The 27599-nt window shown below is 57.5% G+C and overlaps 1 protein-coding gene across 2 annotated transcripts; it reads right to left on the reverse strand.

The window, feature by feature from the left end:
* On the reverse strand, positions 1-27541 carry CDK18 (cyclin dependent kinase 18). 2 transcript variants are annotated; one of them, XM_062605690.1, is made up of 16 exons: positions 27250-27541; positions 11106-11260; positions 5969-6114; positions 5315-5440; positions 3755-3811; positions 3422-3536; positions 3181-3275; positions 3034-3096; positions 2599-2722; positions 2401-2521; positions 1998-2095; positions 1698-1803; positions 1452-1494; positions 888-978; positions 591-668; positions 1-305 (listed from the first exon to the last, which is right to left on the reverse strand). In XM_062605690.1, exons 2-16 carry the CDS (start codon positions 11227-11229, stop codon positions 271-273), a joined length of 1422 nt encoding a protein of 473 aa, XP_062461674.1. In that variant the 5' UTR covers positions 11230-11260; positions 27250-27541; the 3' UTR covers positions 1-270. The 2 variants fall into 2 exon arrangements, with proteins under 2 accessions (XP_062461674.1, XP_062461676.1); XM_062605692.1 differs by lacking the exon at positions 27250-27541 and adding an exon at positions 12590-12721.
* Positions 27542-27599: the final 58 nt, after the last annotated feature.

Below are 27599 nucleotides of genomic sequence, written 5' to 3' on the forward strand. Positions count from 1 at the left end.
TAAGGGAGGGCTGCCCTGTGTTTTGTGCTTCACGTGCAGGTCACGTCTGATGGGGGTAACATGACAACAAGAGGGGAGAAAGGCAACAGGTCCCTCAACAGCAGCTATTAGGGGCTGTGGTGGTGGGGACAGGCAGGGGAGAGCCTAAGGCCAAGGGCGCTTCAGCATGGTCCTGCTGGAGTCAGTAACTGCGGTGGTCGGGTGGGAGCTGCCGTCTCCTTTCTCAGTGCTCTGATCTCCATGGTGACGAGGGGAACACGAGATCCAAGTTTAAAATATACTCTGCCTCCTGTTCTTCCCTCGGGCTGAGGAAGAGAGAGAAAGATGGGTCAGAGAGGTCAGATGGGGAGCAGCACTTTGCAGAGGAGGTTACGAGCCCCCAGTCCTGGAGGAGGGAGCGGTGTCTCAGGACACAGAGATGAGACTTTGGTACCATGGTAAATGACAAGCAAGGATGCCCCGGGGGTGATTTATGGACTAAAGCAGGAAGCAGGAGGAGGTTTGGCTTTTTCCTATGTGGGACCCACTGAGATCCACCCCAGTGCACCCACGGCACCACGTGGGGTCAGGACGCTTCTCCCCAGTCCTACCTGACTGCTGAAAGGCTGAGCCTCGGTAGCCAGGGTCCTTCTGAAGCTGGATCTCCTTCAGGGAGAAGATGGAGGCATCTGGCGGGGGGGGGCACACAGAGACGGGTCAGTCCAAGAGGGACAGCGGTGCCCCGGTGCCCTGCACCTCACTGGAGCTGCTCCCTCACGCTCATCGCTCCCATCCCACCCAAAATGCTTCCTGCTCCCGCAGCCCCCACACTCCCCCCCAGCCCGGGTGAGCAGAGACGAGAGGCAGCGGCCACAGCTGCGGCCCCCCGGGGCTCCACGTGCACTTACTGTCGGGCAGGAGGTGCACCCGCTCCCCCAGGCTCTTGAAGTACGGGTGCCGCAGGGCTGCCTCCGCCGAGATCCGGCCCTTGGCTTTGTACTGCACACAGGGAAAGGCGGTTACGGAGCGGCTGCCCGCGGGAGCTGCACCGAGGCACACGCACGCACCGGGGGGCACAGAGCACCCACACGCATGGGAGCGCCCAAGCAGCACGATGCATGCGGGTGACCGTGGGTCCGAGCACTGCACGCACCATGAAGGCAGCTCCCAGTGCTGCTTGCGCGGGCGCAGGGCACGGCACGAGCTGTGTGAGCACAGCGGGGCACTGCCCATGTTGTACCTTATGGAGCATCAGGTTCGTGCCCTCTCACTCGCGTTGGAGAGGACACGGTGTAAAGGTTGGTTCTCTGTCCTTAATGGGAGGTGGTTATAGCATCCCATTAAGGTTATAGGCTATAGCCTTATACAAGGCTATAGCTGTAGGGCCATGGCTTATTCTGCAGTCACAGCCCCTCTCCTGCCTGGCTCCAGAATCCCTTTGCCATCCTCATGGGGGGTGCCCTACCACTCACCAAAAGGAGGTTCATCAGCAAGTCAATGCCTTCCGAGTCCAGCCTGAGAGAAGGAGGAAATAAAGAACGGAGCATTACTGCACCCAGGAGACACTGCAGTGGTCACCGCAAGGGACAAGTGGCACCGGGACCTCCGCGCACAGCTGCATTAGAAGCTGCCACCCCCACAAGGAGCAAATGAAACTGGTGCTCCCCAGCCGGCACAACCCCGCCTCCTGCCCCCCATGTCCCTGCTCAAGGAGGTACCTCGGGGCGTGATTTATTAACGGCTGCGCTCGGTACTGTGTGAAACCGTACGCCTTGAACTCCTCGTTGGACGTTATCCCGGGCCAGGTCTCTTCCGTCGGGGTTCCTGGCGGGGGGAAGACACGGAAACGGGGCCACGGTTGCGCGGTGCGGGGAGCAGCGCCCGGCGCAGCGGCTGAGAGAGGCAGGAGCCGCCCCGCACCCGGCCCGGGCGGACCCCGCTCTGCCCCCGCCGCCGTCCCGCGGTCCCGCACTGCCCTCCCGTGGCCGTTTGCGGGCACAGCACGAGGCGGGCCTCACCCAGCAGCCTGAAGATGAGGTGCAGCTCCTCCTTCACGGTGGAGCCGGGGAACATGGGCCGCCCGGTGACCATCTCGTAGTGGATGCACCCAACGCCCCTAAAGCGGCAGCAGAGACCCTGGCATGAGGGATGGAGGAGCCCTGGGGGCACCCCCCTACCCCTTGGCCAGGGCTGAGGTTGAGGTTCCGGGAGAGGGAAACGAGCTCCAGGAGCTGCGTCCCCCCCTCTGCTACAGGAAACCGTTCACCCCGATGTGGCTCCAAAGGGCTGAGCCCAGGGGACACGGAACCAGAGTGATCCCAGCACCCTCCGGTGTAGCCAGCGCTGGGCATGTACAATACTGAGGTGGAAATGCCCAGCCCAGCAGCTCAGAGGGCTCAGGGAGCTGGGGCTGGAGCTCACCACATGTCGATGGGGGTGGAATACTCGGTAGATCCCAGCAGGACATCGGGGGGCCGGTACCACAGCGTGACCACCTCGTTGGAATAGGTTTTTGTAGGGACTGACTTGGCTCTGGCTAGTCCTGAGGGCGAAAGGGACGGGCGTTGAGGAGCTGCACCTCTTGGCAATGCTGCACCCTCCCCAGCGAGCTCCACTCACCGAAGTCAGCCAGCTTGAGCTCCCCTCTCTCGTTGATGAGTAGGTTCTGGGGTTTGAGGTCTCGGTGCAGGATCTTCCTCCCATGACAATAAGCCAGACCCCGCAGCAGCTGGAACATGAAGATCTGTGGGGAGGAGAAGGGGTTTGCATTTAGCATGGTGACACAGGCACCAAAGTGAGTCTGCTCATGGGAGGAAAGCCCCCTCGAAGCTGGCCTGGGGTGGGATGCGCTACAGGCAAGTGTTCAGGCCCATCACCAGGGGACGAACAACGTCTGCATGCACAGTACTTCTATGGAGGGTGGCAGCGAGGGGAGCAATGCTGGTGGAGCATCACAATAACAAGAATGAAGCGCACAGAGAAGGGGTCCAGGCTCACGCAGCCCCCAGCACCACGCTCCCCTGAGCTCCCCACACGCAGACATCCCCGTCCTACCTTCACGTTGTGCACGCTCATCAGGTTCCCGCAGTTATCGAGGTACTGCTTGAGGTCGTTGTCCTGCAACAGGAGGCACACGTCAGCCTCTCCTGCCCCGACCCGCAGCCGTCCCCCCGTTCCCACACAAAGCCCCCCCAGACCCACCAGGTACTCGAAGACGAGGGTGAGGGACCGCTCCGTGTGGATGATGTCGTGCAGGGTGACGATGTTGGCGTGCTTCAGGTTCTTCAGCAGTGACACTGCAGGGAGAGGACATGGCAGGATGGGGCAGCAGGCCCTGGGGCTGCCCTGTGTGACTGCACCGGTCACCCCACACCAGCCATCCCAAAGCCATCCACGACCTAGCACTGCATCCTGCGATGGGGAAAGCCCCTCCTGGCCTCACCTTCCCGTATGGCCGTGCAAGGTGCCCCTTCCTCGTGCTCCAAGCGGATTTCCTTCAGGGCAACGAGGTTCTCGGTCAGCTTGCTGCGCCCCTTGAAGACAGTGGCGTAAGTGCCCTGGGTGGGGAGAGAGAAAGCACAAGCCCTGCAGAGCATTGACCAATGGCACCACACTGGTGTGCTCCGTAACACTTGGAGGGAGGATCACTTGAAGCAACAGCCAAGTTGGAAGGCCACAGAAAGACATTCTAGGAATTGCTAGGGCATTGAGGGAATTTGGCTACAGTCTGCCTTTCTAAATTCAAATCCATACAGGGCGTTCAGGCTCTACTCACCTCTCCCAGTTTGTCCAGTTTAACATAGGTTTCCAGCTTCCCAAACCCAATATCTGACTGCAAGAGAGAAAGGAAAACATCACTGGGAGGGACCACGGATGCACCAGCATCAGGCTGCACGACTGCCCCTTCCCCCTGCAGCTCCCTTCTCCTCTCAGCCACCTCCCTGCCACACCACCGCCTTTCCTCGAGTGCTTTCCTATACCCTGGTCTTTACCAGGACTCTGCTCATTGTGTGCTGGTCAAATGGAGCGTGAAAGGGACATTTCCCCTTTGGAACTGGAACTCTTTTGGGCACTGCTGAGACCTGCTCCCAGTGAAAGAGGGCAACAGGCCACAGGTTTAGGTGCTGCTCCTTGCTGCTTTCTGTGGGAACAGAGACACCTCTTTGGTTAGTCTGGAATATAAAGTCATGGAATGGTGTGGGCCGGAAAGGACCTTAACATCATCCGGTTCCAACCCCTGCCATGGACCTCTCTGGGCCGGGTAGGCGATGGCTCCCAAGGCAAATCACTGCCATGCCTTTCACCATCACCAGATGGAGCTGAACGGACAGCGCTCAGTCAGCAGGGGCTCTGCAGGGAAGGGAGGCACTGAAGGAGCCCCTGCGCTGTGCCCAGGGCCCTGCCTGCAGAACCAGCAGCCCCAGGGGTTGGATGCTCTCACAGCATCACCTCTGTTCCCCAGCTCTGCCGCACGGGAGGGCTTTTCCTTGCCACAGGCTCTGCCCAGACCACGGAGCTCTCACAAGCTGCTCACGCAGCAGGGATGCTGCTTTCCTGCTCACACAGGCTGCATCTGGACCAGCAAATCCCAGGGGAACAGAGCGGATCTCTTTATTCCATGTTGGCTTCCCCAAACCCTCTGCAACAGCCGGGTCCTGAGCAGGGAACTGAAGTGGCTGCTGCAACCAGAGGTGCTGTGCACACCCCAGAGCCATGAGTTTTGCAAGACCATGCCTCATTCATGGAGGGGACCATGGGTATTGAGGGCACGTTGCTCTGGCTGTGTCTGGTTTACTGATGAGACAGAACAGGCAGGTAAATGCGGGCTCTCCTTTCCTCCTCCCTCCCCTGAAAAGGCACGTCAGATCTGAACAGCCCTGCTGAGACCTCGCTGTTGTCTCTGTACAGCACTGAGCACCCCTGGGCAGCAGGACACGCGCCTGCACCGGTGTAAATAGGGCAGCAGGTTTTTACTCCACGTGCTGATGCTCTGCAGTAAAGAAACAGATGCCAACATTAATGCAAAGATAATTCATTATTTATCGGCATCTGCATTTCAAGCAGCAGCGGCTCCAGCACCGGAGGTTTTCCACCTCCTCCCATCTGGAAGGAGCCAGGCCAAGAGGCAGGGCAGGGACGTGCAGAGGTGAGTGAAGGGATCTGCACAGCAGAGATGCAAGTGTGCACGGTGGGGGAATGTGCGCTGAAAGGGGTTTGCATGGGCAGAGATGCGTGTGTCAAAGGCACGGGGAGCTCGCACAGTGGGGCACTGCGTGGGCTGGGGGCACTCAGCTGGCGGGGGCTGCGTGCGTGCCCTGGCTGCGGTGACACTTACGAGGGAAGCCCGCCGGGACATCCTGCTGAGGGGCTTGGGGAACTCCGGGCTCTCCATCTGCAGCTTCTGCAGGAACTCGGGGGGCAGGCGGATGTCCATGGGCAGGGAGAGGCGCTTGCTGACATCCTGCAGGGAGGGACGGAGCAGCAGGGCATGAATGCACCGCATGACAGCACTGGACAGGGATGTTCTTCACTATGAGGGTGCTGAGGCGCTGGCACAGGGTGCCCAGAGAAGCTGTGGCTGCCCCATCCCTGGCAGGGTTCAAGGCCAGGTTGGACACAGGGGCTTGGAGCAAGCTGCTCCAGTGGAAGGGGTCCCTGCCCGTGGCAGGAACTGGAGCTGGAGGAGCTTTGAGGTCCCTTCAACCCAAACCATTTGGTGATGCAGGAAGAAATGCTCTCTAAATAGAGCTAGTCTTAGCAATGGGGGCAGCATCTGTGGGACCCTCAGGCAAATTAAAAGGGGAAGGGGAGGCGTGCACAGGGATGTGCACTGGGCTCTGTCAGGTACCATGGGTATCATGCCCAGTGCATCCAAGAGGACGCCAGGGCTCAGGTCCCCATGGGTCAAGCCCCCTCTCCCAGCCAGCAGGATGGTGACAACCAGCACCCGCCGCATCCCTCCTGCCCGCCCCGTCCCTCCAGAACCTGCCTCCATGGAGAAGCGGCGCTGGGTGCTGCTGCGGTAGCGCACGGCCATCGGGGTCTGGCCTTCCCCCTCGGATGGGGAGATGGGGCTGGTGTCTGCTCGGAAGTCCCGGCCAAGGTGTCCCAGCTGCAGGTGCCCTTGAGCCAGGTCTGGGGACAAAGAGAAAGGAGAGTGAGCAGAAGGGCCAAGGCCAAGGCACTGCGTTGGAGAAAAGAGAGCGAGAGCAGGCAGGGATGCTCTGGGGCCATGGGAAAGCCTCCTCCCTTCTCTGTACCCAGGAGGCACAGGGAATACCTGCTCTTTGCTGCAGCCTCCTGAGCATCACCACGCACACAGCACCCCTCATGCGGCCCCTTGCAATGAGGGTCCCTTCTGGCAGACAGGGAGGAGGATGCAGAGACAGGAACCGCTTCATACCCAAGGCCACGCAGATGTCCCATGTCCCAGCCCAGCGCTCAAAGCATCACCGCAGGGCTGAGTGTTCATCTGAACCTCCTATTACCTTCACTATCATCACGTTAGACAAACCACGACCTGCCCTTTGGAACCCCTCCCTAGCTCTGTGCTAGGTCTGTATGAAAGCACCCCAGGAAGAGAGCCCTGCCTCTGGGGAAACACTCGAGGCTTTCCTGCCGCAACCCTGAGAGCACAAAAGCCCTCTTGGAAACCCAAGCAGCTCAGAGAAACATCTCTTCCCCAGGGTCCCCAGGCTTGAGGCCTCACTGAGCCCAAGACACCCTCAAGAGAGCAAGAAACGAGGCCCTTGTCCACAGCCCCTCTCCAGGCTTCTTGTGATGCCCCAGTTTGTGCCTTGGAGCCCTGCCCCTCGCCAAGCCCTCCCCCGGGCTGCACAGACTCCCCTGCCCTGCCTAATGCATGTGCTGAGGCAGCCAGGGATGAGCTCATTGCTGGAGGCTGCTTGTCACGGGGCGCTGAGCAGGGCTGGGACCTGGCTGCAGTTTGCTCAGCTGATGGATGAGAGGTGGCAGGCAAGTGACCTGGGAAGAGGCGTGCGTCCATGCCGCGGTCACTGCGGGACCAGGGGACCTGCGAGCTCAGGGATGCAGGGTGTGCACAGACAGCCCGCACCGAAGGGATGGGATCAGCCCAAGCCACTGGGCTCGGGAGCATCAAACACTGCAGGAGCTGCTGGGCACACAGGAAGGACCAAGGCACAGAGGGCCCCCTTCTCCCAGGGCCGCTGCAGGACGCTGGTCCCTGTCCCTTGCTCACCATCTGTTTGTGCAGGAAGGGTTTGGACGCTTACTCGGAATTAATCACAGGTATGAAATGAATGTGGATCAATTAAAGCGGATCCAATCTTTTTAACTTGCTCACTCCCGAAGCAAATTACCTGGAAAAGGCCACTGAAAACCCGAGTGAAGGGAGTTCAACCAGTCCCCTTCAACTGAGAGTCTGGGTGAATCTGTGCTGGTTCCCACAGGTAAACAAGCCCAAAACCTTGGTCAAAGATGCAGCCTGCCCCGAAAAGTGCTAACCTGCAGCCGTGCCTCCGAGCCAGCAGCCCTGCAGGAAGATCAGTGTCAGCCTCCTCATCTACAAGAGCATCGGATATAAAGCCAGAGGTAAAACACCACCAGTATGGGACTGGGGATATTGGAACACGGGAATGACACAGAGAAGAGGTGAAGGACCACAGGCTGGGGAAAGCATGTCAAAACACAGAGAGGGGCGAGGTGGGATGTGCCACTGCACCCGTGTTGTCGCGAGGCGCCCATCCCGCACAGATGCCGGGGCTGGGGGGGTCCCGTGGACCTTGCTGGGTGCTCAGAGCAGGAGATGGAAGCTGTGGGCATGCAGAGGCGAGGAGCGGTTGGATTCTGCTCCGTATTTCATGTGGATTAGGGTGAGCCCCGGCACTGCGGGCATGAGGCTGTGGGGGTATCAAAGGGAGCTGAAGGGAGGCTGCAGACACAGCGGCTGCCTCCGCCAGCTCCCGCCTGTCCCTATGGATACCCTGAGCCACTGCCTCTGCCAACACCAGCTTTGATCCCCCAGGGAAAGGGGCCAGAACCCTTCCCTGCTCGCCTGACTCACAGCTTCTGATTACCCTGCGGAGCAGGAACGCTCCTCACAAGGCTCTGTTAGACCCAGGATCATCCGTCCTCCTTCCTCCCCTCAGCACCGCTTCCCTGCGCCCTTGCTCTCCACAGGGCAGGGCTGGCTCTGATTTATGCCACTGCAAACCGGGACTTACCCCCTGCAGCCCAGAGACTGAGGCTGCATCTGCTCGGAGAAGCTGTGGCTGCCCCATCCCTGGCAGTGCTCAAGGCCAGGTTGGACACAGGGGCTTGGAGCAAGGTGCTCCAGTGGAAGGGGTCCCTGCCCTAAGGTCCCTTCCAACCCAAACCACCTGGGATTCTGTGGTTTGTGTGATTTGTCCCGAGGACAGACCATGTTGGAGCTGGCTTGGGGCAAAGTCCTGCCGCAGACAGGAGCTGCTGCTGAATGCCACCAGCTCTCATCAAAGCCAATGGGAGACACCAGGATGTGACACCTCAATACCTGCAGTATGGGGAGGAATGTGTGGATGGGGGAGCCCAGGAGTGGAGGAAGGAGACTCCCTCCTTCAGCCTTAGTGCGAAGCTGGAGCAGCCATGGAGAAGGTTCCCATCTCTGAGATCAGACCCAACCCAGAGCCCAGCCTGGCCTGCTCTATCCCAGGGCCTTTCTTCCTCCTCTGCCTCTGCAGCTGAGCAGCCTCCATGGCTGAGGAAAGGCTGCCTAGGGCAGGGCTGTGTGGGATGAGCCGCACTCAGCACCCGAGGCAGCCCATGGGCAGCCCTGTCCCGTGTGCGCCGTCACACCGCTCCGCTCCCCGTGACGGACGTGTCCCACCTGGAAGCCGTTTGCTTCCCCATCTGTTCTGCTGCTCTCGGGCCTTGTTTTATCGGCCCCTGCGGATGAGGTCCGGAGAATGTCGGGGTGGAGGGAACAGAGCAGGGATTTCCCATCACAGCAGCAGCCCAGGAGGCAGGTTTGTACCCAGGAGAAAGCCTTGGCCCATTGCAGGAGCGGGAGCAGCTCTGCACCTACTGCTGGAGCATCTCATAGAACCACATCACAGCCTGGTGTGGGCTGGAAGGGACCTGAGAGCTCATCCAGCCTCTGCATCACCCTCCTCAGGGTGACCATTCCCAGGCACCAGAGAGCAGGATCTGCAGCCTTTGGGGCCCTGGGAGTGCTGATAACCGGTGACTGCCGATGCTGGAGGGTAAAGACAAAGGGCATTCCCTGAGGAGCTGGATGAGGTGGTGAAGGAAAACCAAGGATGTGCTGAGCTCGGCTGTGATTCGCACTCTGCCTGGGCTGTCCGGGGTCACCGGCTCCCCGGGAGAGGAAAGGTCCCTGCAGGCAAGGCTCCTGCCATGCAGGCAGCCCAGCGGCACGGTCAGAGGTCCCGGGTGAGGGAGGTGAGATGTGAAGCAAGGGGGAAGAGAAGAGCTCCGGGCTCTGCTACCAACTTTCTGCACCGCTGAAGCGAAGTCATCTCTGCACTTTGATTTCTCCATCCGGAAAAGGAACACCCCTTCGAGAGCTAAAACCAGGGCCCTCTCCAGACCCGGCAGCTCCCACGAGGTCCAAACCTCACCACAAACCCAGCGAGAGGGCAACGTGCACATAAACCCCCTCCTCATCCCCCCCAGCACCACCAAAGTGATCTGTCCCCCTCCACCAGAGGGTACCTCGAGTTGGAAGGGACCCATCAACACCATCAAGTCCAACTCCTTCAGGCTGAAGCCTTTGGCTACTTCAGGAGCAAACCATAAGCCCAGAGCACGGGACTGGCAGATGCTGCTTGTGCTCATTTGCCATTCAAGGGCGCAGGAAGAACCGTGACCAACAAACACCTCATGAAAGCAGAACAGAGAAGTCTCCTCTCCAAGCCCTGGGTTTGCACAGCAGAGACAAGAAGCCCAGGCTCGGCCATCCCAGAGCAGAGGTTCCCCAAGCACCCAGGCCTTAGCCTTGCACCATGTTATCCCCACAGCTTCTGCACATCTAATTAAGGGCTCAAGTCTAATTATAGCCCTGATAGCTTGCTAGGGTGTGAGGGGAGCTGTGCGTGGGTCGGAGCAGGGCAGGATGAAGGGATGCTGCTCAGGCCAGCCTGGAGGGATAAAGAGGAGCATCGGGAGCTGCAGGGGTGAGAGGAGCCAGCTCTAAATGAGGTTGCCTCATCTCCTTTCAAGCAGGTTTGCTGGCAGACAACCCCTCCCCGCCGGTGCCAGGCACTTACATCAGGGCCTCAGCCCCTGCTTGCAGCCAAAGCTTCCAGCACTTGTGGCTGCAGGGTGAGGGGAAGAAGAGCTTGAACGTGACCCGAGTGATGCTGAGGGCACCGACAGGAGGGAGCTGTCGGGAGGAGGCAGCAGCAGGCGCATGACGTGATGGCCAGGAGCGCTCCAGCCTTGCTCCTGCAGCAGCAACGCTACCCCTGGATGAATTGGGTCCGACTTTATCAGGTTTCCAAAGGGCCGTCAGTGCTCTGCCTGCTTGCCCATGCACAGCCACCTCGGCACGACGTGCTCCCGTCTGTGCCTCCAGCATCGCCTCTGCCTTGATGTGCCCACAGGAGACAGCAGAGCCTGCCCCAGCCTGCAGGGAGGCTGCTGTTTGCAGAAGGGATGTGCCCTGTTCAGCTGATGGAGGCGTTAACCCTAAACCTCCCTGCTCCCTGGGACCTGCACCCCAGGAGCAGTGGGGTCCAGGAGCCAGGGCTGGTTCCCTGGAGCATCAGGGATGGAGTCCCTGGTGCTCCCCTGCTCCTGGTGGAGGTGTCAGCCTGGAGAGGCTCAACCACCTTCATTGTGGGCAGGCAGGAGGAGATCCCACACTTCCCCACTCTCCACCTTAACCACGGATGTGTCATTCCTCTCCGTTTTGTGCAAACACCTTTCCCTCCTAATAAGGCTTTCCTTATGCAAGTATAAATCTCTGCAGATCAGATTTAATGACACGGTGTTAATGCTGCTGGATAGGGGGAAAGCAGCACAGACACGGGGGCAGTAACTTTCCACAGACCCTGAGGGCTGGAGTGGAGCTGTTTGCAGGCAGCACTGAGCCCAGATGCTCCTGAGCAGCCCCAGCCCGGCGCAGGGGCCCGGAGGCTCCTCACCTTCATTCCTCTGGTTGTTGAGCTGGTTGAACTGCTCCGTGAACTCCGTCAGCGACTCCTCGATGGTCTCTGTGCGGGGAACCGAGAGCGAAAACCTCCGCTTGAAGTTCTTCATCTTGTTCATCGTGGCTCGTGCTGCGAGGGATGGCAGAGCCCTGCGGGGAATGGGACAGAGCAGGGTGAGAGGCTGGAGGCAGGTACCAGTGGTGAGCCCAGAGCAGGGCTGTGCACACTCCACCAGCTGCACCAATACAGGCTGCGCCTTACAGCATCCTCGGAAACTCCAGGAAAGAGGGGAAAAGCAGGGCAGAAATAGAAGGAAAGCAGTGCAGAGTGAACAGCGATGGGCAAGTTCAATCCCCTTGATTGCCACAGCAAGGGGAGATGCTTCCGGCTCTCAGGCTCCCGAATGACTCATCTTGTAGAGGCTTTAGAATGGCCTCAGCCACGGATCTGATTAAAGCAATAAAACCCTTAAAGGAAGAACCCCCCCCCGGGGACACATGGCAAAGGGTGCGGAGCTGAGCAGCCACGGGAGCAGGCTGAGGGAGCCACACGTGGCTTTGCCTTTCCTGCTGTGGCTCCTGCCAGGCCGGTCTGAGCCAAGGAGCCACAGCTCTGCCCCTTCCAGTCCCAGGCCCCGGGAGGTTTGGGCCTGTCCCCCTCCCCTTCCCAAGCCGATGAGCACAGGGGTGGTCCTCCACCAGCCTTTATCACCCCAATCCTCTAACCTGTCTGGCAGGGGATTTTCCACTCACACCACTGGGATCCTTTAATGCTCCTCTCAGCCACCGGCCCAGGGGGGATCTTAAGGGGAAAGTCACAGAATCCCAGCCTGGTTTGGGTTGAAGGGACCCCAAAGCTCCTCCAGCTCCAACCCCTGCCACGGGCAGGGACCCCTTCCACTGGAGCAGCTTGCTCCAAGCCCCTGTGTCCAACCTGCCCTTGAACACTGCCAGGGATGGGGCAGCCACAGCTTCTCTGGGCACCCTGTGCCAGCGCCCCACATCATCCCTGGGTACCAAACAAGCACCAAAAGCTACACAAGATTGGTCCCTTCCTACACACACCCTGCAGCTCCTCCTGGAGCAGGTCACCCCCTGCTCCTGGCTGCTCCTGCTACAGCTGAGCAGCCAAATTCCCTGCCTCTGCTACCCCTGGGCTTATCAGCACAAAGTGATCACATTCCAGACTGATGCGATCAGACACAGCATCCGGGAGCTGCTGCATCGCGTCGCCAGGGCAACGGGAACACTTGGCTTGACATGCCTGCATCTGAAAGCTTAAAAGATTATCTGTCAGCAATAAAACCACTCTGTTTGGGTGTCTGCCAGGCTCTGCTGTGAGGCATGGCACCCTGCTGTGGGTGCAATCCCCGAGGATCCCGGGGATTCACCTGAACCCTGGGACTCGCATCCCTCAACCATCCCCATTCATCCCCCACCTTTAATGCTGCAAAAGCCTGGCCAGCAATGCTTGTGTACCTGGAATGAGGGCTGGGGTGTCTGCCCGGGGGTGGGAAGGGAGGCTGGAGGCCGCTTTCAGTTGCAAAGTGAGGCAGGAGGATGCCAGACACATCCACTTGAGGCTTCAGACACCGCAATGTTTCCTGGGCACTACAGACACAAAGATGCTGGCAGCAGTGCATTAGGCATTAACAAAGTCTCCATGCTGGTGCTTTCCTCATGGCCAAGGGTAAAGTCTAAAGAATAAAATCCCTGATGCTCGCAGCAGGCACATCAGAGGCTCAAACAAAAGCCAATCCACAATGCTCAGACAAGTCCCCAGTGACTGTTCTTTCAGAAAGGAGCATAAGCAAGTTTCCACCCATCTCTGCACTCTGGTAGCATCCTGAGAGGCTTTTGCCCATGTCCATAGCACAGTTCAAGGGCACACAGCAGCAAGCACTGCAATGACCTGACTTCAAATCCCCCTAAAGGTACCAGCCTGCCTTCACCTGGAACAGGCAGAGAAGAAAGAGCTGCATGAGATCCCCCTCGCCAGTCCCTCAAGATGCTTAAATCACAGCTCAGAGAGGAAGGGAGAGGTTTAGCAAAGCTGTGCACCCCTAACAGTGGGTAAAAGAGTATCTAGGATGGATCCCAAACCCGCTCCGTACTCATTGTCTCTTTGGGTGCATCCCTTTAGCAGCTAAAGGGAGCATCCCAGCCCTCTCCTACAGGGTGGGAAGGAAGACTTGCTCGCGGCTGCCTCTTGTTCCCCCCCATTTAGTGTAGGAAATGGAGGCATTTATTGACCTTCCAAGAGAAAGGGACACTTGCAAAGTGAAGCAGCGACATCGCTTGGTTTCCAGGCTGCGGGGTCTCGAAGGGAATCGCAGCAAGCCCTCAGCAGCAGTCATCCAGGATGGAAGAAGCTGGCTGCTTAACAACAGGCAGGAACACGACGTTGCACGGCAGGACACGAGGGGAAGAAGCAGTCTGAGGTGGCAACAGGGAATTTAGGCATCAGTAGGCAAAAATGAAATCACTCCGGTTGGGATTTGGCCAAGGCCCAGGGATTAAAGCCAGAGTGTGAATGATCTGCACTTGCTGTAATACAGTCAGAGTAAATACTTGGCTGAAACACTTCAAAGAGCCCAAAGCTGAATCCCATCAGGAAAACCCATCACATGCCCAAGACAAGATGTTAACGATTCCTTAAACACTGCGTTTGAAGCTGTAGTTGCTGCACTGGCAATAACCACACTCTCTATTTCACAGTGAACTATTCCCAGAGGCGTTGGGGCTGGGACTACCCACATGAATCTCTTGCATTTGTAGAGCAAACCCCTGCTCTCTGCTGTGGAACTCAAGAGGCAGGTATTTTAGGCACAGACAAACCATCATCAGTGTCTGAAGCTGCCCCTTTCTCCCTCAGCACATTGCAGGGGCTCGGAAAGGCTTTCAAGCAGTAACCACTTTATTGCTTTCCACAGATAAGTGGCTCCATTTTTTTCCTTCCCATTACAAGAGACTCCTGCCCCCCTTTCCCAGCTGAAAGGGTGGGAGGCTTGGAGGGCCTGGGATGCTTGTTTCAAACGCAGAGGTTCGCAGTTGTGTTTACAAGGCAAAATGAACAGCCCTATTCAGCAGCTGCAGCTCCCGCTCCCGGCTCTGAGGCAGCACGGATTCACTCCTGCGAGCGGCAGAGAAAGGATGGATCCTGCTCAGGGAGCCCTGTTTGCTCTGCAAACACAGCCCTCGAGCATCGCCGCGTGTGGCTACGGGGCTACATAAACAAGGAGTCGCAGCTCCAGTTGAATCATGCCCCTCCTCACATCGCAAGGCTGGAGACCCCTAAAGGGGCTCCAGGAAACCTGGAGGGGGGCTTTGGGCAAGGAGGAATGGCTTTAACCTGCTAGAGGGGAGACTGAGATGAGCTCTCAGGCAGAAGCTCTTCCCTGTGAGGGTGCTGAGGCGCTGGCACAGGGTGCCCAGAGAAGCTGTGGCTGCCCCATCCCTGGCAGTGTTCAGGGCCAGGTTGGACACAGGGGCTCCATCCATAGAGCACCCTCCTGTGCACGCCCCAGCTCCTCCAATGCCCCAGATTGCCCCAACAGGGCCAGAGCCGTGTCCTGGGGATGGGCACTGAGGGGATGGGGAGAGGTCTGAGGCTGCTCTGGGAAGCCAGAGGGAATTCCAGCACTTGGGATGACTCTCACATAGACCAGGGCCCAGGCAGCAGCTGGGAATCCCGGCAGGGCAAGGGCAGGAGGGCAGGGAAGGATGTCAGCCCCTGGCCACCGAGTGACCGCCTCCGTGGCTGCTCAGCTGTCGGGATGGAATCCCCCCCGGGTACCAAGCTCCCAGCTGGCCCCTGCCCGGCACAGATGATGCAGAGCACAGTCTGAGCGCTCGGGGTAGGTTGGTTCCGATGGGCAGAGATGCAGCAAGGAGCAGCACGGCCCTGCAGAGTGGGGGCCCCATCCTGCGCAGGCTCTGGGGTGAGCAGCGATGTGCCCATCACGCAGAAGTTTGCAGCAATTCCTCTCGGCAGAAGGTGAGGGATGAGGGCAGAGCCAGGCCAGCTCTCTCCTCCCTCCACATCTGCACATCAGGCTCAGCTCTGAGCCTGACATTTCCCTCCTATGAGTGAGCAAAGCCCCTGCCAGGAGGTCAGGATCCTGCAGGAAGTGAGGGCAGTCGATTCCTATTAATGTACAGGAGCCCTGCAGCAAACAGCAAGACCTCAGGGCAGGGACTGCAGCGGGCAGGAGCCTGGCTGCCCCTCTGGCTCCAGCATCCCTCGGTTTTACCAGCTATAAATCAGGGATGATGACACATCCTTCCTCCCCTCCAACCCAGCTTGTTGGTGCTTCCCTCACCTGGGAGACCTGGTTCATGGGTGTACAGCACCCAGCACTGCGGGGTTCCCAACCCTCACCTGCAGCATTGCAACTACCCCTTGGAAAGTTAAGAGACGCTCATGGAGTGGTTTGGGTTGAAGGATCTTAAAGCTCATCCAGTCATGGATGCCACGGGCAGGGACACCTTCCACTACGCCAGGTCGCTCCAAGCCTTGGAGCACATCCAGATCTCAGCCTCAAGCAGACACGAGGATCACCTGGGAATGGTGAATCCATGGAAAACTTCCTGCCAGGCCAGCCTTTGGAGACGCCCCAAGCTGTGCTCAATGCACGGCTGAGTGTGAGGGAAAGCTGCTCTGGTAGATGCACATCTCTCCCCTCACTTGTCCTGGTGCTGACAATGAGCCCAGTAAAGGAGCACACAAAGGAGGTTTGTTCTGCCTTTGTGTATTTTGCCTTTCTCTGGGTCCACAGCCCAGTGCGGAGCAGCCAGCAGTTCTCCCTTGGCTCTTCCCTTCCCGGCTCTTGGTGAGATCAGGGCAGCGAGGAAGGCATTAAAATGACGGTCATTATTCCAAACACTGGGCACTTATTCCTCAGGCGATGCTAACCTGGTGTCCAGGGTTTGGCTGGAAGAACAATGCACTGCTGACAGCAGCTACACCCCAGTCCTGCTGGGAGCTCAGCGCTCCCATTGTCTGCTGCACTGGGCCACCCTGGAGGTGCTCATGTCTGTTCCTACGGCACATTCCCCCTCTCCAGGACCCCTGTAGATCCCCAGCTCCAGCCCAGCCACCACGGCTGCTCTGCACCATTAAGGGCAGCAGCAGGAAACAGCTTTGTCCCTGGAGCCCAGCACTTGGCTCTGGGACAAGACGCTCCCTTTGCTATCCCATGTGCTATGGCAGCTATCTGTTATTGAGACTTGCTTTATGGTCGCCCAGGGCGTGTGTCCCCCGATGGCAGCGCTCTCACTTGTAGGACAGAGCTAGACCATAAGGAATGTGATGCTTGGGAGCAAGGAGCTGTGCTGGGATTGAGAGGGCAGCAGCACTCTGCAGCTCAGGAATGCTCATCAGCCTCCTGGTATTTTGCCATTCTTCCCCTTCCCATTAATCTCCTTTCACCCTTTTATCACTCGTCCTTCACAACGAGCCTGCTGCTGTGTGTGCACCAAGCGCCAAGCACTGCAGCATCAATACAGGTCATTCCCAGCAAAAGCCAGCCTGGTCCTTGCCTTGCCCTGCACTTAACACAATCCAAGCAGAGGGTCCTGAATATAGAAGCACAAGCCAGAAAGTGTTCACGGATCCTGCTGAGGACATTCCATACAGCCAGACCAAGCCCTGTCATCCCTGCAGCTGGCAGCCAGCATTCCCGGTTGGCTGGGAGAGACAGAGGAGAGGGTGCCAGGTTCTGACTGCCAACAAAAGTCATTCCCCGTAGCACAAAGCCTCATTTTCTGTCTCAGGAGCGTTTAACCTGGGGGTGAGGCTGTCAGCACCTGGCTGGGAAGCAGGATCCACCTTATGGGAGAAGATCCCTGATACGGGAGGGACCAAGGTCACCAAGCCTCTACCAGCACCCTCCCGCAGGATGAAGCTGTGCAACACTGCCATCCACACCCTCGCAATGTAGGGTCTGCTGCTGCCTTCTTAATTGCTATTTTCATCCCTCCTTTCCCTTCTCTTTGCTTTAATTAGAGCTTTCCCTCCGTGCCCAGCCCACACAGCGCTCCCGGAGCTGCCGTGCACACCAGCGCTCATGGAAAGCCTGGATTCGCTCTCGCTGCCGTGGCCAGGAGGAGCCAGGAGACGTCTCCTTCTCTAACAGAAGGCACTGGAATGTTCCCCCTGTGACCCACGGATTTATTCCTCTTTCTGGCACAGAACAAGGCCAGGAGGAGTCAGCTTTGCCCAGGGCCGTGATCACGGCTCTGCTGGCATCACGCTGCCCGCAGGGACAGCTGAGCAGGGGCACGGCACAGCCCCGCTGCCCGGCTCCCCTTTCCAAACGCATTCCTAAGGAGGGTATTTAAAGAAGCGGCAATGCCACCCCGCACACCCGAGAGCCACGAGGAACGTGGGACATGCACGCAAAGAAAAGGAGCTCCCAAGGAAAAGGCGAAGAAAGGAAAGGCAGAGCCTTGGGAAGAGGCTTCTGAAAGGGACCCTGGTGCCAAGGGATCTCGACAGAAAGGAAACAGCTTTCATTTCAAGAGAAGCACAGCACTGATAGGAAGCAGCAGCACCACAGGCACTCAAAGCTCAGTACTTGGCCATGTTTTCTAGGAGACTAGAAGGAGTCCTTGCTCTACCCTGATCCATAGACCCATGGATTTCTGTGCCACCCAGCCCTGGCAATGGGAGGAGGAGCTGGGGAGTCTGCACAAGCAGCTCCATGGGGAATGAATGCTCCTTCCCCCTCCAGGAAGTTCCCAGCTCTGACCCAGCAGCTCCTTGGAGCTGATGCTGCCACTAAACCAGCGCCAAAGAGCCCTCAGAGAGCTATAGGAAAACAGATGAATGAAAGGGGACCTCCTCCTGCCCACTCCAGTGCTGACAGCGCCAGGTACGGGCTGGGTCCCCCCAGGACGATGCTCCGGAGCAGCAGTACCACTGCTGGGCATCAGGCACATAAACCCCTTCGCAGCAGGGTGTCGGGTCTGTTCAAGGCTCTGCAACACTCACGTGGCAGGAAGGCAAACACTGCAGGTCCCCTGCCCTGCCAAGGGCTGCACTCCGCTCCTATTTAACCATAAACCAGTTGTGCAGCCACCCTCGGAGGGCTCCGCGCACGTGTGCGGGTGTGATCCTCCCTCAGATGCAGCCACACAGGTGGGGAGCGCGAGGAGCCAACGCTCCAGGGACCCCAGGAGGTCAAAGCCCAGCACAAGCTGTAATTGCTTTTGGCAGCCGTCTCCCCACGATGATAAAGATAATGCTGAAACAGCTTTTACCCAGACCCTTCCTTATCACAATTACCGCAGTTCCTGTGCTGAGAGCGGTGAGATGCTCTGTGGGCATCTTGGTGATCTCCCTGGCTTGGCTTTGCTTCCCAGAGCCAGAGCCCACACCTCACCCTCTGGTCCTTGCTGCAGGCAGGGATGAGGGAGTTCTGCTCTATTAAGCTGCTGTCAAGGCTGGAGGAAGGCAGGAGAGTTCCTGAGCCAAGAGGTGGCTGCCAGGGATCCCGGTGCGATAACAGCACTGTTTTGAGGTGGTGAACTTGGCAAGAGCTCCGTGTTGCTGCCTGGATGCCAGGCTTTGAGGCACCCTTGTACCAGCATGAACAGCCGCCAGGGATGGTTCTCCCTTGCCCCTGGCTCCTGCACATGCACGACCTCGAAAGCCACCAGCTTTGCCTACCCTGGGGGGATGCACCACTGCTGCAAACCCTTAAAGCTGTTCCGGTGCAGAAGGATTTCACTTGCTCTCGTGTCCCTGTGCTCCCCATCTCAACGTGCAGGTTTTGATCCATAAACTGAAGGGAGCCAAGTGTCCCTGCCATTCCTCCTCTGGCTTCTCAGATCTCAGCACTGATACCATAACACTGCTCTCCTTCTTTCCGCACAGGAAGCAAAGAGCCAGGGGCTGGGCAACAGAGTGAAAAACTGAGATTGTCTGGGCCACATGCAGGGAAGGAATCATGCAAAAACAAACCAGAAGGGATTTTCACAGCAGCAAACGTCTCAGGGAGTAACTACTGAAAGCAAATGATCCTCAAATAGTCCTGCTTCACTTAGGATCTGACTAGCACAAGCAGTGCTAAATGAGGGGCTCCCCTAGATGCACGGAAGCTCCTGAGGGTTGTCAACCAGCTTGGACATGTGCCCACAGGGCACAAAGCTCCTCAGTATCTGTCTCAGCTTCCTCAAAGAGCTGGGAGATGGGAGCCTGGTGTGAGATGCTCCTCATCCCGATGTCCTCTGGTACCTCCCTGCCCCTGGGCAGCGCGGGGCAGGATGCGCCTGCAGATCAGCCTGTCCTGCTACGGCACCCTCCGCCATCCTTCTGCGCCTGCAGGCACCCACACCCCTCATAGCCTCACCCTAAGCACCACCCCGGCCCCGACACCTTCACGTTGCACCAGCCGTGGCCACGTCTGGATACCAAAGAGATCTCGGGTGAAACATCCCAACAGAGGCAGGGCGCCCGCAAACCCCTGCTCCCCTCCGCACGGAGGGCACCGCTTCCTGCGGCCCCGGGCCCTCGGCAAGCGCAGGCGGTTCACATCAACCTTGTTCCCAGTTAAACTGTAAATGACATCAGCTCCACGCAGCCAAACCAAGGCCCAGATCGCTGCTCCGTGGCCTGGAGGTTGCACTGTCAGTCATGGGAACGGCAGCCAAAGAGTGGATTTGCTGGGGTTGAGAACGCGTTTGTAAGGAGATAGAGGAGGCTTTAAGCTCATTTTTCCACTTCTCCCTTCGCTCCCAACCCCCTTGATAAACTGCACAGAGCAGAATCCCCCGCACAGCTCTGGTGTCCTTGACAAGCCTGATGGGCTCCTGCACGAGCTTTGGCAATGGGGGGAGATAACAGAGCCCGGCAGGAGACAGAGCGAAAGGGAGCGAGGGAGAGCAGGAAAACACATGGCTGGGCTCCCCGGGCCTCGGCTGCTGTGAGGAGGAGGTAGGGGCTGCGCTGCTGCATGCGCTGACCCCAGCCTCGGTGCTCTGCCCTGGGTAAGACACCAGCAGCACGTCTGGAGCCGGTCTGAAGCAGAGCCCTCATCCCCCTCCCGAAGCCAAACACAGACGTGTTTCCATGTGGTTTTCCAGGCCGTGAGAGTCAAGGAGACTCAAAGCTCAGAAAGCAGGAGATGAACAGGGACTACATTAAGCAGGGCTGTTCAAAGCTCACTTGGTTGCATTCAATTCTACTCCTCTCCTGCCTCGCCAGCTGATAAGCTGTGTGCTTCATAGGCAACGCTCGAGATAAGGAAGGATTATCTATCTGAGACCCAAAGAGACAGGAGATTGGGCCTGTGCTAACAGAGCAGAGCATCAGCCAAGCCCAGGTGTCCCCCTCGCAGCACCACACCGGATCCTGAGTGGTTTAACAGTGGTGGGGTTGCTTGTACACACTGCATTTGCAGTGCTGCTATCATAGCGCAATTAGTTGCACAATTAATCATTAAGAAGGGATTGAAAGGGCTTAAGTACTTAAACAGAACACGTGCTGCTAATGGGGATGTATTAAAACATGTCTTCGCCCTCAGATGCTGTTGTGTTTTCCTCCTGCGCAGAGGAAGTACCTGTTTCCATCACTGCTGGGCTCTGAGGCATCCCACAGCACAACAAACACATCTCTGCATCCCAGCCATGGCTCTGGGGACAGGGCAGCAACACAAGGGATGGGAAATCTCCTCCCTGCTATTGCTCTTTCCAGGGCTGCTGAGAGCTATTGCTAAAGCAGGAGGATTGTGGAAGGGAGGGATGTGAAGCTGGTAACTGGGGTGTTAGGATGGAGAGAGCAGTCTGGGGACACTGCATCTTTGGGACGAGACACAAAAGAGCCTCTGGGTATGACCAAAAAGAGCATTGAACCCACTGGTTCTGCCTCCTGCTGAGACTTTACCCAGGCAGGTAATGCTGCTTCTCCAACCCACACTCATTTACATTGCAAATGGTGTTTGCAAATTCCTGCCTCAACCCCAGGTACCAGGAAGGCTGCCCAGAGCATCCACAGCCCTTCTGAGACCCTTCCAGGCATGGACGTGGGGCTCAAACTACCACTCCTGTAGTTTCAGGTCCCTGTATCCCCATCTCCTTTCAGCTCTTGACGCTGAGGATGGTTTGTGATGGCCCCAACAGCCCGTCCTCCCCACCTCAGACCCAGTTTTCTCCCTTGAATCAAACACCAAAGAGGCAGAAAACCAAACCCCTTGGCTGCTTTGAGCATCCCTTTAGGGTTTCTTGCCTTGATCACACAAGCCTACAGTGAGACTTGGCCCTGCAGAGGTTTCCTCTGCACTGGGCAGCATTTCAGCCTCTAGCTCCTCAAGAAAGAATACAGCTGATGGACTAAGGGTCTTCTGCTCCACCTGAGGGGTGATACAGGCTCTGCATGGTCCCCCAGACCCCCAAGGATAGGGAGCTCTACCCATGGGCAATGCCTCCATCACAGCCTCTCTGCCCCTGGGATAAACAGGGGCTTTCAGTCTCTGGAGTGGCCAGACTACCTCCTCTGGCCAGTGCCATGCTAAGGAAACACCACCTCAATGCCTTTATTGTCGAGCAGATCACGAGGGCTGCAAAGGCTCGCCCCTAGATGTGGTCTTCTTCAAGCAGGATGAGGAGCGTTGGCAGACCTGCAAAGGAGGTCCTGCTCCCAACCACAGCCTGGGGTGGAGCTGCTCCCTGTGCTGGACTAACACTGGCCTTCAGTCCCCTAATTGCAAACATGAAAAGCAAACAGCACACGGAGGTATCCAGCCACAGGCTGACCTGCTCTGTCCCTTCTGAGAGCCCGATGGGCAGGGCTGGAAGTCAGCTACTGCAACATGGGCAAAATACAAAGGACAGGTAAGAAAAGGCTGGGATTTGTGAGACAGCTTGTTCCCGACTGCCAGTACTTCCCGCATCCTGCGGCACAGTGATTACTGCTCTCTTTAGTTAAGCTGACCAAGCCTCAGGAGTAGCTGTAGCAGAAGGAGCAATGCGCTTTAGGCTGAATGCAGATTTTCCTTTGCTGCTGCTTCTTTGCACTTAAATCACTGCTCCAGTTTGAGGCGTGGAGAACAGATGCTGGAGGGTTATTGTGCCTACAGGAACACAGGGATGGCTCCTCGCCCTTCTGTGATCACTGTTTGGTCAAGGGTGGCCAAAGCATCTCACTCATAGCAACTGCACTGGCTGTGAATTCCGCTGTCATCCTCCCTAGTATTCAAAGCAGGAGTGCAGAGATGGGATGGGACTTACCCAAGGTCACATAGCAAGTCAGTGGAGATTTGGCAGTGGATCCTACCCCATTTCCTTTGGTTGGTTGGTTATGGATCTGCTGGATCAGGACTGGATCCTGGATCACACTATCAGGTCACTGGGATGCTGGTGCTGCAGAAATCTCTAGCTGTGAACTGGGTGACAGCAGAGATGACACAAGCTCACGTTATGATGTCCTACTATGAAACCAGAGAGGACTTGTGACACTCACAGCCTGGGCTGGTGACAAAAGCCCTGTGTTTGTGCTGCCTTCAGCAGAGCAATGCTGATTTAAACCACTCGAGCATCTGGTGAGGCAAGGCAGAAAGGGGGATTTAACCGACCACCATGGCTAGATGCACTTGCTGGGTGAAAAGACACCATTTCAGCTGCTGGTAGTTTTCAAACCAGATTTTTCAATTCCAAATGAAAAAGAAAGGAGCCCAAAGTGCTACTGAAGGTCCCTGCAGGTCCCTGCCTGCATCCTGGGGTACCTATCTCGGTGCATAAGCCCCCAGTCTAAGAGGGTTTCCATCCCATCATGCTCGGAGGCATCAACCTGAGCTCCAGGTGATGCTCCCTGCTGGAACACAGAGCCCGCAACCCTGATGAACTGAACTGCATGTGCATGCTCACAAGCACAGAGCTAAGGCTCCCGTTCATAAACCTTGACATATTTAGCAGCTAAAAAAAGACACGGCTCCAAGAGTGGGCAGTGAGACAGCGGAGGGGGAGCAGCTGAAGCTAAGTGGGATCTTGAATCCCAACCCCTGAGGGAGCAGCATCCTGACACTTCCCAAGGTAATTCAATAGAGCCAGTAAGAAGAAAGTATTTAAAGCAAAATAGAGAAGCAGCAGAAATAACCGGAACGCTTGGAATGTTTGCGCTTCCCCAAAAAAGGCACATTTGGATCTCTTCGGATGTTTCCATGTTTATGGTGAGCTCAAACAGCCTCTCCTTTTTCACTTAGCAAGTCAATTAGAAGTCACCACAGCAGCACCCCATGAAACTGCTCCAACCCAGCCCCATTCCAACCCCCCGGCTGGGGAAACCTGGCTTGTTTTAAAGGATACAGCTGAGCGTTTGGGGATGGGGAAGGGAGAGAAAGGGGCAAAGGGTTCATGTGGAGGTCTCCAGTGATAAAAACATGATGGGAGCAAAGGGTGCCCAAAGGACAAACAGAATCTCTATCACCTTGACCACAGCAGCAACAGCTCCAGTGATACCATGGGCTCCTGCGGCTGCCAGAGGTGACGGCACCAGGCACTGACAGCGCTGCACCAGGGATGTGCTGCCTGGATAATGCATTGGGTGTATCATGGTTGTGCCCACTGGCCCCTGAGCTTGAGGGCTCGCTGTGCAACAAGCATCCCTGCTTCAATGCAGAGAGGAAGCTAAAAGGGAAGCAGAACAGAGGCACAGCACAGCCTGAGATGCTCTGAAATGGCTCCACCTGAGCTGCTCTGGGAGACCTTGCTCCCAAAAAGCAGTGAGCATCCATGGAATCACAGAATGGTTTGGGCTGGAAAGGACCTTCAGATCATCCAGTTCCAGACGTATCCCTGCAGGTCCTGCCTCCACGTTGGAGCATCCTGCACTCAGCACGAGAGAATTCCAACAAGAGCTGCTCAGGTGTGCAAAGGAATGGTCAGATCCTCAGCCCAGTGGGCTGGGCTGTGCTGGGGACCTGTGGCCATTTCCCAGTGGGAATGCAGCGTGCCCAGACTTAACTGCAGAAACCTGGTACTTAACTGTGGTGGCTCGAAGCTCACCCCTAAGAGTGGGGAAACCCAGAAGGCAGGAGGACACAGGGCTCAGGCTGTGACAGGAGCTACAGCAAGAACAGGCACACAAAAGGAGGGAGGCAAAGATCAAGATGAGAGACTGCAGCGGTGCTGGCAGCACAGAGGAACCCCAGCCACCTCTGCAGCCTTGCTGGCTCTGCTCCGGGGCTGGAAAACCATCTCACAGCAGCTCCTTTTCCAGCCAAAGATGGGAGCTGAGATTGTGAGAGCAAACAAGAGGCGGATGAGCTGCAGGCAAAATGCTACCTGAAAAATACCCCCCCCACCTTGCTTAGCAATGTAAAGAGAGCAAAAGATGCTCCCTCTGATTAGAGCGATTCTGCAGTTAATTGTGCACCAGATTGCAATCGGGGCTTTCACATCTGCATCCATCAACAGGCTGCTTTCTGCTATCAGATTGCCCTTGACAAACAGCAGAAGCAAGGGAATTTAGAGGAAAGCAAACCCAGGTCAGCCCTCTGCATGGACAGAGTTTGCTGAGAGCACTTCAAGGGCCTTTGGAAAAGAGAGACCTTGGTGTTCTACCTGTAAAGATGTAAAGCAAGACCATGCCGTAAGCCAGAGCTGACCTTTGAGGCTTCCAAGCCCCCCACTGTGCAGATCCTGGGCTGGGATCTCTGAGCTCTGTAGCCAAGACACCCTGCGAAGCTGCTTTGTTTGCCTCGAGTTCTCGGAGCGTGGAAGGAGAATTCAGGAGGCTCTTCCCTCCTGGAAACTCTTGCTGTGACTTGGACACGACTCCAAACACGTGGCCCAGATTCTCTGGAGCTTCTCAGAGCTCCTGGCCCAGAGCTCGGGTCCGTGTGGAAGCCAGAGGAATGTCACAGCGTTTACAAGCATTGACAAGCATTCATTTCTCTCCAGAAGGGCCAGCCCAAGGGCACGGGCTCAGCGGAATCCGCAACGTGGATACCTGAATGCACACAGGGCGTACAGAGCGCACACAGGTTTCTGTCTCACTAAGGGGCAGAGCACAGCACAGAGAGGATGGAGGTTCCTCGGGCACTTGGGAGGTCAAATCTCAATGCCCTGCGCTAGCACAGGCTCCCTGCAGCACCCTGAGCAAGCCATTTTCTCTCTCCGCTTTCCTGCGTGCAAAATGAAGTTGCCTTCATCTCTCTCGTCTGGTTTCAGTGCCAGCGACAGAAGGCAAAAGCTGTCTCCTCCTGCACCCGTGCTCTTGGCTGTCCCCAGCCCAACTGTGCTAAACCAGGCAGCACCAATGGCAAGAGATGCACTGAGGTTGAAAGCAGCTCCTTTGGAAGGCAGTGGGAAGCAGCCAGCACGTTCCTTCAGCTGCATCTCAGTCACCTGTACCGGAGGAATGTGTGACACCATCACTTTGCTCTTTGTCCCTCCAAGCCTGTCTGAAGGGTCCATTCAGGGGCCCACAAAGAGTGCTTGTGTAGTGAAAGGGGCCTTTGCAGCACTGAGAAGTATTTTAGTGCTTCCATGCCTATCTCTGCCAGCATCCCAAAGCTCTATAGATCTCGGGGAGCAAAGCTCTGGGAACAAAGCAAGGTCAAGTGTTAGCAGATGGGGGAACTCAGGCATAGGGATACGCTGACGTGTCCAAGGTCTGTCAGAATCCTCAGCAAGGCCAGGGACAGGGTCACACCTGCAGAGTCCTGATCTTTAGTCACAAAAGCTCGCCTTTTCCAAGCAGGAGAAGAGAGGAGGAACCCCCAACCACTGCTGGGGAGGTTGTTCCACTACTTGTTTAGGAGCTGCCCTCACTGGACATGGTACCTAAACATCAGGAAACTGGGGGCTAAATGCCTCACACCTACACACACAAATAAAGCTTCATGGATGGGGTGAACCTGGTGTCTTCCTTCTGTTCCTGCCTCTGTTCCTTCTTCGATCAGGCTCTGATATATCCCAACAATGCACTTGTGCCTTCTGCAGGGAGGAAAGGATGCTCTAGACTGCACTTGGAAATCTCTGCGTGCCACTGTTCCCACTGACACGAACTGACCAGTTAGCTCATGGCCTGCTGTTTGCATCAAGGGAATCTTTTAAGGACCATGGGAACTGGTTTTCATGACTATCCACAGATGGGGTGCCCAGATTCCATGGCAATGCCTCGTGAGACTGCACAAGACTGTTTGCATTTCCCACATCTCAGCTCTCTGTGTTAGCACATGCTGCCCCATTACTACTACAGAGCAAATTAATCCCATTTCCTTGCAGGAAGAGGGTCCTGTCGGAAGGCACTTGCCCCTTCACAAATCTCAACCAGAGGCACTAACTTTTTGCCTGCTGTTTGCTCAAAGCACTTCCCCTTCAGGCTCCTTCTCTAACCCCCGCACACACCACGCCATTCATTTAGTTGATGCAGAGCACCAAAAACCAACCCCAGCAGCCCCAGGCTGGACCCTGATGCTTTCTTCTTTTCAGAGCTAATGCCACCATTGTGCCCACCACCCAGCACACTCATTCCAGCTGATGTTCAGAGGGAAGAGCCAGCAGTGTATTAAAGCCTGACTTCACAGGAGCTAGTGCTGGCGTGGCAGGGAGACCAGGCTTACCCAGGGGAGCACCTTGCCAGCGAGGAGGGGGACAGCATCCAGGGGGCAAGTTCTGCACGGCCCTGGGAACTTGTCAGAGCAACAGGCGCATTAGGGGGATGTAGCTGAGACCGACAACCACAAACCAATGCAGCACAATGAGAACGCCAAGCTGCCGGCCAGGGGCAGGACTGCAGCCCAGGAAGCCAGCGGCGGCAGGATTCCAGCCTGGGAACCTACCACACTCCCCACCAGCTCCCCTGGAACCTTTCACACCGTAGGCCCCCCCCAGAGGGACCCATGCCAGGGGTTTCCACCGACCGCTGCGTGCTGAAGCCGACAGAGAGCGCAGGGCTGAGCAAGGGCTTCCTAAAGCGTGTTTAGGACGACCGAAAACACGCGCAGGGCTCTCCCCCCCTACGGCAGAGCCAGGTACAAATCCCTGCTGCGCTCGCCCGGAGCCGGACCTCCAAGTTGAGCCGCCCCCTCCCCGAGCACTTTCTGCCCAAATTGTCCCGAAGGCAGCGACGTTCCCCGGCCGGCGGGGCTGCGGGCAGCCACGGGCAGCCACGGGCAGCGGTTACCGGCACTCACCCACCGCCGAGCAGGTCGCTCTCCCTCCTTCCTCCTTCCTGCCGCCGCCACGCCGGGTCCCGGGGAAGGGCAGGGGCGGCGCAACGGGCGCTGCGGGGCCGCTCCGGGGACGGGGCGGTGGCGGAGCGGGGCCGGAGCGGTGCCGGAGCCGGAAGGGGTTGGAGCGGTGCGGGAGCGGTGCGGGACCCGGCGCTCGGCTCCGTGCGGCGCTGGCTCCTCCCCGCCGCAGCCCCGGGATGAGCTCGGCCCCGCTGTGCCCCTGCAGCCGGGCCGGGAGCGGTGCGCGCAGGAGCCGCGGACACGCGCGCCCACAGCTCCAACCTCAGCGCCCCACTCAGCGAGCTCCCTCC

The sequence above is a fragment of the Pezoporus occidentalis genome, unplaced genomic scaffold (assembly GCF_034315485.1).
Source record: "Pezoporus occidentalis ecotype Australia unplaced genomic scaffold, CSIRO_AGI_Poc_V1 ctg92, whole genome shotgun sequence".
In the NCBI taxonomy this organism is placed as follows: Eukaryota; Metazoa; Chordata; class Aves; order Psittaciformes; family Psittacidae; genus Pezoporus; species Pezoporus occidentalis.

What these genes read in the sequence shown, in the direction of transcription:
- CDK18 (XM_062605690.1), bottom strand. Translation starts at nt 11,229, where the DNA reads ATGAACAAGATGAAGAACTTCAAGCGGAGGTTTTCGCTCTCGGTTCCC. An exon ending in TTAATAAATCACGCCCCGAG is followed by an intron (nt 1,495 to 1,697) that starts GTACCTCCTTGA and finishes TCCTTCTCTCAG; the next exon opens with GCTGGACTCGGAAGGCATTG. An exon ending in TGCTGATGAACCTCCTTTTG is followed by an intron (nt 979 to 1,451) that starts GTGAGTGGTAGG and finishes CCCTGTGTGCAG; the next exon opens with TACAAAGCCAAGGGCCGGAT.